At 42.5% G+C, this 12,996-nt stretch overlaps 1 protein-coding gene across 1 annotated transcript in view; it reads left to right on the top strand.

Moving 5' to 3' along the window:
* Positions 1-11,744: 11,744 nt before the first annotated feature.
* WIF1 (Wnt inhibitory factor 1) overlaps positions 11,745-12,996 on the top strand; it is a 50,280-nt gene continuing 49,028 nt past the window's right edge. Inside the window, exon 1 of the mRNA XM_026667781.2 lies at positions 11,745-12,198. Coding sequence (XP_026523566.1) covers positions 12,048-12,198 — 151 coding nt within the window. The 5' untranslated portion in view covers positions 11,745-12,047. The remainder of the gene's footprint in view (positions 12,199-12,996) is intronic.

The following is a 12,996-nucleotide window of genomic DNA, read 5'->3' as shown; positions in this document are numbered from 1 at the left end:
GGTATCATGTGGGATCACAGCATCAGAGCCCTTCCCAGGTGTTCCCTAGCCTGCATGATCTCCCGCGCTACCCCCCCTCAGTAGCCCCAAAGCGCTCGCCTCCCCTCTGGCACCCACTAAGCTTCCTCCCACCCACGCTTCTCTTTCTCCTTATCAGAAGCGCTCACCCAGTGGGAAGGAAGAGGCTTGGTGAGTTCCAGAGGGGCAGCGAGTGCTTTGCAGTGCCTGAGGGGGGTCGAGCCTCCTCCTCGCAACATCTTCGGCATCTAAGGGCATCGCTGACAGCCGTTTCCTGCGGCTCAGGAGTTCTGCGCTCTTCCCGCTGCTGCTCAGCCTCCTCAATGTGCGGAGGCAAGAGGCAGCAGCCATGACGCGGGTTTGCTAGGCAGACTGCAGGATAAAAATCAGCCCTGCCCTGGTTGGCCCTGCCCATGCCACCCAGTCACACCCATGTCTCGTTTAAAGCCCTCGTTTAGCTTAGCTTCATGACAAAAAAAAAACCCGATCAGTGGGACTTCTATTTCAAAGCAGGAGAGAAAGCCATGGTCACCTGAAGCAGTTCCCCTTGAGTGCGGAGAAAGGTTGCAATTTAATTCCCTTTACCCTCTGAAAGTCCCTTCTACCTTTCCGCCTCGTCTCTCAGCACCTCTTCTCTGCATATAGGAGGAGCCACATTCTCGCTGCAATTGGTTAGCCCTGCAGCCAAGTTAAAAAGCAAGGAGGCAGTGGCTGGGAGAAAAGTTGGGGAGACAGGTGGAGGGTCCCCCTTTCTAGTCAGCCGGGGCTGTCTGCGATCACTGCTGTTCCCCTTTGTGGGAGCAGAGCCCGATGTCTTTTCTCTTGCCCAGCAGTTGTGGCTAAGGAAGTGCTGCCGCCTGGTACTTTAACGCCTGCAGTAATCCAAAGCTCGGCTTCCTGCTCTCGGTCTCCCTCTGTCACGGGTGTCAGTTCAGGAGCCGTGTGGGGAGGGCTACAGAAGCTTCTCCCTCCTTCTCCCCTGGTTCATCTTCAGGCAACAGTCCATGTAGCCAGAGAACTGGGAGAGAGAAAGAAAGAGGGAGAGAAAAGAGAGAGAGAGGAGGGAGGGAGGGAGGGAGGGAGGGAGGGAGGGGAGAGAGAGAGAGAGAGAGAGAGAGAGAGAGAGAGAGAGAGAGAGGAGAGAAAAAATAAATAAGTGGATTTTGGGTTGCAGTTTGGCACTCGGTGCCAAAAAGGTTCACCATCACTGGATCCTCACATGGCCCTCAGAACATGATAGGATTAGCCCTCTACCCATCTCACCACATGGCACTTGGGAAGATTGCATTACCCAGCAAGATTCAACCAAGCTACCCCTACATGGCCCCAGGGGACTCTCAGGATACATTTCTTGCCACTGGAACAGGAAGCAAGTTCAAAGCCCAACAGAGGTGATAAATCTCTCTCCCTCTCTCACCCATGTGCTTTTTTTTGCCCAGGACCTCGAATCATGTGGTCCTGCTGTCTACCATTAAACTATCTTTCCAAATAGCCTCCATGTTTCCAGTGTCTCTCTCCCCACTTGGAACTGAACCCAGATGAACATTTCTTCCAACACTAATAGATAGCACATTACATCTTGGATCTAATGTGATATTATGAATGTTACTCTGTTGCATAAAAAAAAATGCAAAAATAATATTCATGGAAGTTTCTGGGTGGTCTTCAAGAATAGTTCCTTGTGGATAATATGGCAATAAATGATCTGAGATGATTAGAGCATGAGTGACTACTGAAGGGCTTCTCAATCTAGGATAGAGCACAACTGGTACACTAGATGAAGATAAGATTAGACTACTTTGGGGTAAAATCAGAATAGGTGATACAAGACCTCAGACTGACAAATGACTTCACCCACTGTTTTCATGTAGCTGTTGAATAGGAGGAGACACAAAGGAAGGATCTAGGGAGCGACCTCTTCCCCCTCAACCAACAATCACTGAAACCAGCCTCAGAAAAGAGAACCACTATAAAATGGTACCAATAAAGGAAAAAATGGTACCCCAAATTTGAACTGCACAGAATCTGCCCAATATACCATAGCTCAGGGGTCCCCAACCACCGGGCCGCGGACCGGTACCGGGCCGTGGATCACTTTGTACCGGGCCGCAAAGAAAATATAAAAAAAATGGCGGCTTTCTTCGCCTTCGGTGAATGCTGCTGGGATCAGGGATCAAGGACACAAATGAAAGAAGGGGGAGGAAGCAACCAAAGCCTGTCCTACTCTCCGGCTCAGTGGCTTTGTTTCCTCCGCCTCGTTCCTCTCTCATCGCTTCTCGCTCCTCCACCAGCCCAGGAAGAAACTGCTTCAAAGAAGCCGGCAGGGTGGCTTTTCCTGTCGGCGCAGCTCCTCCGAGCGCCCGTTCACCCCCACCCCGCCACCCTCAGTTCAATCCAGTGCTCTGTTCTGCCTGCCTGCCTGCCTTCGTTTCTGGTAGTTTCGGAGCAGCTTCGGCTGAGAATAATAACTATTCGCCTCTTTTACTCAGCCGAAGCTGCTCCGAAACAGCCAGAAACCAAGGCAGGCAGGCAGGCAGGCAGAACGGAGCACTGGATTGAACCGAGGGCGGCAGGGTGGGGGTGAACGGGAGCTTCGAAGTGCTGCGCCGACAGGAAAAGCCACCCTGCCGGCTTCTTTGAAGCAGTTTCTTCCTGGGCTGGTGGAGGAGCGAGAGAGCGACTGAGAGAGGAACGAGGCAGACACCTGAGGGATGAGGCTGAGGGAGGGAGGGAGACACCTGAGGGATGAGGCTGAGGGAGGGAGGGCCGAGAGGCGGGGCTTCTCAGCCGTCCTGCAGGGACTTGTCCTGAGCCGCGGAGACAGCCGTGGGCCACCGCCGCCCAGCGCTCAGTTTTGAAGGCACTCCTCAGCCCGGCGCAGTTCCTGAATCTGCAGCTGAAACCCTCCGTTTTAAATCTCCCAATAGAAGAGAATATCTGTCGCTCAGGGTTGCAATGAGGAGGCATTGGTGCTCCTGAACTTGGTGGTTTGCTGGCAGACGTTTTATTACCCAACTAGGTAACAACATCAGATGTTACTAGTCAGGTAATGAAACGTCTGCAAGCAAACTACCAAACTCGGACTCCCGGTCCTTGAAAAAGTGTTTCTGCGTGAAACTGGTCCCTGGTACAAAAAGGTTGGGGACCACTGCCATAGCTGACAGTTTTTGAACCTGCAGAATGATCAAGGATATAAGGATGAATATACTACTACCATCCCTTGGTGGCGCAGTGGTTAGAGTGCAGTACTGCAAACTACTTTTGCCTGCAATTTGGCGGTTCAAATCTCACCAGGCTCAAGGTTGACTCAGCCTTCCATCCTTCCGAGGTGGGTAAAATGAGGATCCAAATTGTTGGGAGCACTAGGCTGATTCTGTAAACCACTTAGAGAGGGCTATAAAGCGGTATATAAGTCTTAAGTGCTATTGCTATTGCTATCCCATCTCCAAGGCTGAATAAAAAATAATTCCTCAATGGCATTGTCAATAGATAGAAAATACAAAGCACTAGCAACTGGGATTAGTGTTCTGTGAGAGAGGTGATTAAAAGAAAGCATCTTTTTTAACTGTCACACTGCAATGCTAGCACTTGCTGTGATGACAGTTGTTAGTGCCACATTAACACAACTTTGTTGTTGTAAATGTAAAGTGTGAGTTGTGTAGGTTAGAAATTAATTGTATTGTGAAGTTTTTGCATTTTTTTTAATGTTGGCGTTTCCTGAGACATGAAAATTATTTCAAGGATACTTCCAAAGTGAAAAAGTTAAGAAAGGCTGTGCTAGAAGCCCTGATGTACTTAGCATCCATTCTTTTCCTTCAGTTAGCAGACGTTGCTGTGAGGAAAAAAGTGTTGCTGTTGTCTGTAAAATGGAAGCCTGCAGCGTACTCATACTGCATCTTAAGCAAAGACAAAGGTGAGGAATGTAGTCACAGTATTGTGATAGCCAATAAATCATAGGCTCATCATTATGATTTAGAAATTAAACATTAATGCAGGGTTTTTCAACCTCATAAACTTTGATATATAAACTTCAACTCCCAAGATACCCAATCAACAATGGCGACTGGGAAATTCTGGGAGTTGAAGTCCACACATTAATATACAGTAAAAACATGTTTTAAAAAATATATCTTGATTCATAGCTTAATGGATATTTTCTGATCAATTTCTAATTTGTCTTCTGTTAGCAAGCCTCTTAAACAGCAGTTTTGTCTGAGCAATAGGACATTTTGGATGAAACCAATTATCTAGAACTAGAAATGATGAAACACTGGACAGGATATAACTCTAAATTGTTCCTTAATAAATATTCTCAATAAATATTCAACCAACCATATTCTTGGATGCCTGGAAGCCCTAATGTCCAAGTTGTCTTGTTTATTCTCTTGTATGAATGCCTCTGAATCCTATACAGTCCTTGGACATTTTTCAGAAGTAAAAGGAAATAATGAACAGATCTCTGATGTTTCCAGCCAGCCTGCTTAAACTAAATAGGATGAGCAGAAAGATAAGTGCTAAAGAGCTCCTATTTGGTAAGCAGTGAGAAGAGGTAGAACTTTTTCACTCCCTTCTCTGATTATTTCTTTTAATTATTTGTATCTTGCTTTACATAGTAACAATTACAAACAATATCAAATGCAACCAATATTATCTCATAACAAATACAGTTCTTCTGACAGGGCTAATAATAATGGCTTGGGGAGTAGGGGAGGGAAAAGAAGTATGAGTCCATCTAAGCAGGCTACTGTAATAGTCCTTGTCTGCCTTTATCCCATTCAATATGGTTGTTTTTTAGTGTTGTATTATTTTATAGTACTGTGTCTGTAATTGTGAGTCACATTCAGTAACGCATCTGGAGGATAAATATAAATTTCTCTTGTGCTTTTATCTAGAAAGGTCCTATCTCTCAAAACTGAAAGCTGAAATCTTTCCCATTATCTTATACAATTGATTTGCAATCAATGAAACCCATTAGATGTCCTGGTCTAAAGAAAATGCTTTATTAAATAGGCCAAAGAAAGAGCCAAACTACATACTGGTATACTCTTTTTAAAGGAAGCCTGAAAGCAAATACATTAAGGCAAGTGTAGACTTTTGTACCATTTTTAAAGGGCTTAAAATTAGGAAAAGAAGGAAAGCATTCACTCACAGAATTGTTTGGCACCAGTTCATTCTTCCTTAAAACTAGTTAGCAAAGAGATGTTTTATAACAAGTTTGAACAAGATATAATTTAACAAAAGTACAATACTTAACATGAGATAACTTTAATGAGTTTAAATACTCATTTACATCTATATATATTTCAGGATGAAGACATTTTCAGTTTTCAGTTAGCTCAGAGCTAAGTAATTTTATATACATTCAACCAAGTATCTACATTTTTATGTTCTAACCTTGTATTATGATACAAGTAGTATTTGTTGCATCATATGGATAAATATGCACAATACAAGTTCTAAATAGCAGAGTAATTACTGTATAAAAATTGTTCCTAAACTGAACATGTGCAGGTTACACTTTGATAGCAGATACTCTAAGCTCTTGGATTTACCTGATATTTATGAGTGAAACACTGAAAAATTCCATGTAGGCTGTTCAGCCTCTTAATTTTAATGTGAGCGGGCTGTGTGCTTCATGAAATATTTAAATTTGAAGATGAGGAATCTACTTTGCAGGTCCTAATTTAAGAGAAATTGGTATAGACGAATCTCCAGATTCAGTCTTTGAAAAATACTGTGACAATACGTTTCATTAGACTGGTTAATGCATATATACTTTATCAGTGACCCATAGCTAAATATATGAACTTGCTGAAAAGTGCCTCCGGTAGATGAAATTTCCTTCTAAAGGTACTGTTTACTGTAAATATCACCTTTGATATAGTTCAAAGAACTTGGGTTCCAATTTGTTGTGAATTCAGGGGGCTGGGTTGCTTTTAAATAGAAACATTTCCAGCTTGAACACCTCTTTTTCTGTTTGGTTGTGTCTGTGAGTATGCATGTTTCTATGTGTATTGGACCTAACATTGAGGTAATATTCTTCCTTGATTATGTGAAGAGATAGAAAGGCTTTTTAAGGCTGTGAATTTGTGTAGTGATAAACAATTTGATACTTCTCAACTGCTGTTACCATTTCAGTAATGAACACAGGACACAATCATAATTTTAAATCTTAATCATTTTGGGTGTGATTTAAGCTGCTGGTTATTACCTATTGTTGGAAGTTAAATCTAGTCCATGTCTTATTTGAAGCTGAGAGAGAAAGGCAGGCAAAGGAAAAATAAGTTCGAAGCAGGCTGCAGTTGGAAAAGAGGTTTCTGTTTATTGGTCCAGTAACAACAGTGGCAATAGTACAGGTTCCTGGGGGCAGCTGGCAAATTCAGGTTATGAGTTAGTGGGTTTTTATATGGTTTGGACCTTGGATGATTATGTCATCATCTATATGAACATGTGAATTCCACTCATATTTGTTTTTGTTTATACTAGTTCTTTCTGTCCAATTGTCCAACAGTCTTTTATTCAAATTTCTGGCTGTACTTCCAGCACCATCGGAAGCGAGGACCACGAGCTCCGTGGCCCTGTTCTGAGCTCCCTCTGTTGGGGGGCTCCAATTGGAGCCATAGCTATCCTGGAGGGGTGGTGAAGTAAAGGAGGACTGCCTTGCAGGTCAAGGAGAGCAGCATCTCTCCTCCCTGACCTGGAAAACCCCCTCATCCGACGAGGTACAGCAGCAACCAACATGGCTGCCATGAAGCTGGGGGCAGTCTGAAAACCCAAGACAGGGCAGGAGTGAAGAGATGGTGAACAGTGTATGAACTGGGTGAGAGAATACTTTTGAACTTTTAAATGTAACCCTGACAAGAAGATTCAAAAAAGAGGACTCATAATTATTTTTAACGTGGCAGTGACCTAACACGAGTAGAATTTTAAGGAAGTAAAGTAAAACAAGAAAATTGCAAATCTGTTAAGAAAATTGGACTCTTTGATTGGACAGAAATCAGCTTTGAATAGGCATTTTTAGAATGCTGTAATCTATTAAAAATGAAATAACATTTATTTTTGGAAAATTTGATGAGAACACACAAAATAATAATAAAAAGTGAAAATTGATCTAAGAGCACCATCTGCTGTCAAAGGAAGGATTACAGATCCCCAAAGTTTTGTTAAGATCCAGTTTAAGAAGAATTAAGAGAACTTTATTATTAAAAGATTATAATAGAAGATTCAACTGGTGGAGGAATTTATGAAGGTTTTACCCTTGGACCATTTAAAAGAACAGAACAATTAATTTTAGAACATAAAGACTCCTGGACATGGGATTTTTCATTAGAAAAGTGACTGGTTTGAATAAAGGACTGTTGGACAATTGGACAGAAAGAAATAGTATAAACAAAAATATATATGAACATGAGTTTTTTCTGGGTTTGTTTGTGTTTTAATTGCTGTTGTGAAATTTTCTTTTTGATGTGCAGGGTCCTAACTGGCCCAAGAAGTGAGGGAAGATGCAAATCTTGAGGTGTTTTGTTGTCTTCATGTAATATTGTTGGCCTAATCAATTTAATTTCCTGGTCTATTCTGTTGTCTATTTGGAAATCTCTTTAGTCAAGTCTGGTTTTACAATGTATACATTACAATGTATACATTGTTTTATGAATGAAAGTTAGTTTTATTAAGCTTTGCCTGCGGGCTGTTTTAGTGAAGGAAAGACTGGGGCTGCTTTCTTCTTCTATTAAGGACATTTTTCTCCTCTTCTTCTTGGGGGAAATATTCTATTCTGCTTGTTTTCTTATAAGGTGGAATATTTTATTCTGGGAAGGGGGCTCTTTCTATATTATAAAGCCCTACATAGCATAAGGCCCAGTTACTTGAGGGATCACGTGTCTCCCAGAATATATGCCTCCCTCACTATATTCATCTGTCAGTTGCATTTATCATCTTTTATCATCTATATCTTTTATGTTTTATTGATTTGAATGTAATTCTATGATTGTTGTGAGTCATCCAGAGGTGTTGAGAATTGGGTGGCATACAAGTTTAATAAATTATTATTATATTAGAATTAATTATGAGTTTAAAAATAATGTATATTCCCTCATGCAATTTTCTATATACATTTACCCCAGCCTTAGTTTCACTGATATCAAGACAGCCTCTGGTTTTATTTATTTGTTTATTTGTTCATTTATTTAAAAGATACGGCCACCCATCTTGTACAGAACACAACTCTGGGGCTCCTATAAATGTCTTTACAGACAAATACTGTATCACAGTATAAATTCTACATGTTTAATTGTGCCTTGTGTAAGTGTATGAAAACAAAATAATAAAAGAACAAATTTTAATTTGTAAAATTAAATGTATCCTTTACCTTTATAATATCTTGGTTAAAACTGAGAACAGGTTTTGTGTACTTATTCAAAAATACTGTTTCTTTTACCAAATGGTGAACATTTTTTTGGTTAAAGAAGAATGCAGCTCATTTCATAAAATCTGTTGGAAGTATTATATAAGGTAGTGTTTTAACATTTAACTGTAGGTACTGTGCAGATACATTTTTCTATAATAATTTTTCAGATACATTTTTTCTTACAGCTTTCTGTTTTAAAGCTAAAAATAATCCTATTATATCTATTAAGAGTAATCAGTTTTGGTTAAAAGAGAGAAATTGCTGAAACATCAAAATATGTTTTGTACCTGCATTGTTCCTACTATTCATTGAGATCATGAAATTTGAAAAGAGATATTTTCTGAATAATTACCCTGACCAAAATAACATTTTGCTCTAGAGTGCATTCATATATTATTCTATGCCAAAAGAATTTTCAGCTAAAGGGTTTTCTATCTAAAGCATAAAAGCATAAAACCCCAAATGCACTTATAAAAGTTAGCAGAAATAATTTAAAGGGAGGAGTACATGGTTATGGTGAAATCTACCTATTCACATATTCTAATTATGGCATTGGTTAGTTTTATTGGGATGTACAAATCAAGTTATTTGTAAAACTAAAAATTTCCTAACAATTTGCTATTAGGAAGGTCAGCCAGCAGAGGGCCTCACTACTCTAATAGCAAGTTTGAGTGTAAAATTTACTTGAAGGCATGTCTGCTTATAATACTGAAGGCAAACTTGACTTACTGTCATATTCAATGAACTTAATGTCAAATTATCATATAATAAAGCCATCCCCTGGTCAACTGTGAGGAATAGCCCTCAGAGGGATGGCAGGAATATGGAAAAATACAGAAAGGTTTCACATTGTGCATGTAATCTAATGCCATTATAACATCTTGTGAATAATACAAGTTGATTGTGCAGTAAAAGTAATATGAAAGCAAAACTGCTGGCTTGGAAGATACTTGAGTTACACAACTAATTTAAGCAAAAGCCCAACAATATTCAATTATATTGGCTACAATGTAAAGTTGTAAGTATACAGCTTGCGTAACAGTATAAATGTGCTTCCCCTCAAAATAACGCAACACACAGTCATTAATGTCTAAACCGCTGGCAACAAAAGTGAGAGTACCCCTAAGTGATAATGTCCAAATGGGGCCCAAAGTGTCAATATTTTGTGCGGCCACCATTATTTTCTGGGACGACAGCCCTGCAGACCAATTTGATGGAATGTGTGGCATATGGTCTGAGCACTGACAGGCTGATGCTCTATCCTTTCAACCCCTGCAGCAATGCTGGCAGCCCTCATGTGTCTATTTCCCAAAGCCAACCTCTGGATATGACACTGAGCATGGGCACTCAACTTCTTTGGTCGACCACGACGAGGCCTGTTCTGAGTGGAACCTGTCCTGTTAAACCACAATATGGTCTTGGCCACCATGCTGCAGCTCGGTTTCAGGGTCTTGGAAATCTTCTTATAGCCTAGGCCATCTTTATGTAGAGCAACAATTCATTTTTTTCAGATTCTCAGAGAGTTCATTGCCATGAGGTGCCATGTTGAACTTCCAGTGACCAGTATAAGAGTGACACCAAATTTAACACACCTGCTCCCCCTTCACACCTGAGACTTTGTAACACTAATGAGCCACATGACACTAGGGACGGAAAATGGCTACTTGGGTCCAATTTGAACCCAAGTATCACTTAGGGTTGTACTCATTTTTGTTGCCAGGGGTTTAGACATTAAAGGCTGTGTGTTGCATTATTTTGAGGGGACAGCACATTTATACTGTTATAGAAGCTGTATACTCACTACATTGTAGCCAAGTGTCATTTCTTCAGTATTGTCACATGAAAAGATATACTGAAATATTGACAAAATGTGAGGGGGGTGTACTCACTTCTGTGAGATACTATATTATCTGCTTTGGTTGAACAGCTGTAGTCTAGTACAGGGGTCCCCAACCACCGGGCCGCGGACCGGTACCGGTCCGTGGAACATTTCCTACCGGGTCGCCGGTTTGCTGGTCGCCGCCATCTTGTTTGATGAGAAAGTGCTTCCGGGTGAGCTTTTCCGGTTGGAAAGCGGCGTTTGGGTCCTGAAGGAATCCTTGTGCCTTAGTTTCATTGAAGGGGGAGGGGCTTCAAACAAAACTAAGGCGCGAGGATTCTTTCAGCACCCAAGGCAAGGCGAGCTGAGCGACCGTCCCGAAGCGAAGCCCATCGACAAAGGTACAAAGGAGGAGTTGAAGGTGGCGGGGAGAAGCGGGTGACAGCTGGCTGGCCGTTCGCTCGGCTCGCCTTGCCTTGTCATGCGTGCTGATGCCGGTACCGGGCCGCGGATCATTTTGTGATGCCGGTACCGGGCCGCAGCACAAAAAAGGTTGGGGGCCACTGGTCTAGTAGACATCTTTTTCTTCAAACCTAAACAACCACACAAAACCAGCTGCTGGTACCATCCGCTTCACAATGTCTCAAATGAAAAGATTAGGGACAAAGAAATGTTTTTTTCTGATGCAAAATATGAATGAGTAAGAATGAAAAACTATTTGCTGATAAATGACATAGAACACTGTGGTTTTCTCAATCCATTTGAATTGCAAACGAAGTAGGTAATCTCAATCCATTTGAATTGCAAACGAAGTAGGTAACCTGGGAGGGCAGTTTTGTAAAATGCTCTGGTTTTTTCTGCATCAATACCCTCTTGTTATTTTTTTAACTGATAGAGAAGTGAATAAAATAAGACATAGGTAAGCTGATTGCTCTGGCAGCTCATCATCAGCACCTTTTCCTCCCTTGGTGGAGAAGTGGCATTCTAGGCTGCTTACAGAAAGAATTTTTTGCCTGTTTTCAGGGATGTTTTCATCAATACTTGCAGGTCCTTTATGATTAGTGAGTTTGGCTGTGTAAGCAGTTTTTCTTTCTTCAACACTTAAGCAAAGTGTTAGGGCATCAATAAAGGATATAAAAATACTAACTGTCCATAACTACAATACACGTGTTCTATTTATTTGTTTACATCCCACTGTTTGTGGCATCATTTTGATTTTAAAAATATCCATTCTTGCCTTATGTTTCCACAGTGAGAAACAAGAAAGAAAAAAGCTGCAGATTATAAATAAGAATAACAACCGCAATAAGGTAGAGGGGAAGCACGGTAGGATAAAACTATTGCAAAAATAGAAACCAGTTACCCAGCCCGAGGTCTGTAAATTGCACACCCCCTTTCCGCCGCCGCGATTCCTCCACCTCCTCGGTGCTGATAGGCCGCGTTCTCCTCAAACTCCTCCAAGGGCCGCTTCTTGGCAGACCATCTCTGCTGCCGCCTAGCGGGAGTGGCTCAGCGCACTCGCTCCCTTACTTCTTCGAAACACACGTTCCCTACTCCTAACCCCGCTCTCACAACCGCTGAGGCTGCCAAAAGGCAAGCCCACTTCCAGCCCCGCAGAGGAAGACGACAGCCGCCGCCAGGCCGCCCCCGCCGTGCAGAAGTGAGACGCCGCTCGGGATTGAGAAGAGCGAGCGGGAAGCAGCGGCAGGCGTGAAGGCGCTCCCTCGAGGAAAGGCGTCCTTTCTTGCATCTCCCGTCCCCCACAACACCACCACCCCGAGGAACAGACGATTCAAGCGCGGCATGGCCGGTGGAATCAGCGCCTTCTGCTCAGCGGCGCTCTGGCTTTGCGGTACCTTGTGCCTCGCCAGCCTGCCGCTTTTGCGCGGCGCACAACGCCAGGAAGACACCCTGTACATGTGGATTGACGCTCACCAAGCCCGCATGCTGATCGGTAGGTGAAGCTGGGGCTCGCGCTGGCTCGGGCAAAGGAGGGCGCGCCAAAGGGACTCGGCGAGGATCTCTTTCCTCTCCCCCTCGCTCAAACTTCTCTAATCTGGTTCTGTGTCCGGACATATATCTCAGCCCCGTTCCTAGTCATCTAGGCTGTTGGGTGGGAAATATGAGATTTGTTCTCAAACGTGGGAAGGGCGCCGAGTTTGTATCTTTCTCCATCCTCACGGTGGACCCCACCGGCTCGTCTTTGGCGCGTGGATTCTCCAGTAGGTAACTTTTAACTCTTAAGCCGTAGTAGATACAGCGCTGGAGTAAAACTTTGGAATCCATTGCCACCAGATGTTCTTATAGCTGCCAGATTGGACAACTAGGCAAGACGTTAGGCTAAGGCTACCAGTGGCTATTGGTCATCGAGAATGGCTATGCATTGCCTGAAGTATCTTTGGAGTAAGCCCGTGGATAGCTGTTAGGAAAAAAAATAACGGAGGAAATGCAGACCTACCAAATGATGGATTAAACCTTTGGTCTGCTGGTTCTTCATCGTGCCTCACATGAGTATATATGAAAAGTCCCTTAAGGTAATTGGCTTCCCCCAAACAAAATTCCTGACAAAGTAGTTAAGGAGACTATTGAAAGACTGAAAGAGAGAGCCTTTCCCCCCCACTCTTGTAATTCTAGCACTGAACAGAGAAAACTTAATTTCATATGTTGCATCACAGAATGGCAACTGTAAACATGAATGGATTAGCAGTTCTTTTCTACAAGATTTTGTGGAATCAATGTGGTTGCTAAGAAT

This window comes from Notechis scutatus, chromosome 6 (assembly GCF_049901735.1).
Source record: "Notechis scutatus isolate UNSWTSFEM ecotype Mainland chromosome 6, rNotScu1.2, whole genome shotgun sequence".
NCBI lineage: Eukaryota > Metazoa > Chordata > Lepidosauria > Squamata > Elapidae > Notechis > Notechis scutatus.
Note: the sequence above shows the minus strand (reverse complement) of the source record. Positions and strands in the feature narration are given on the sequence as shown.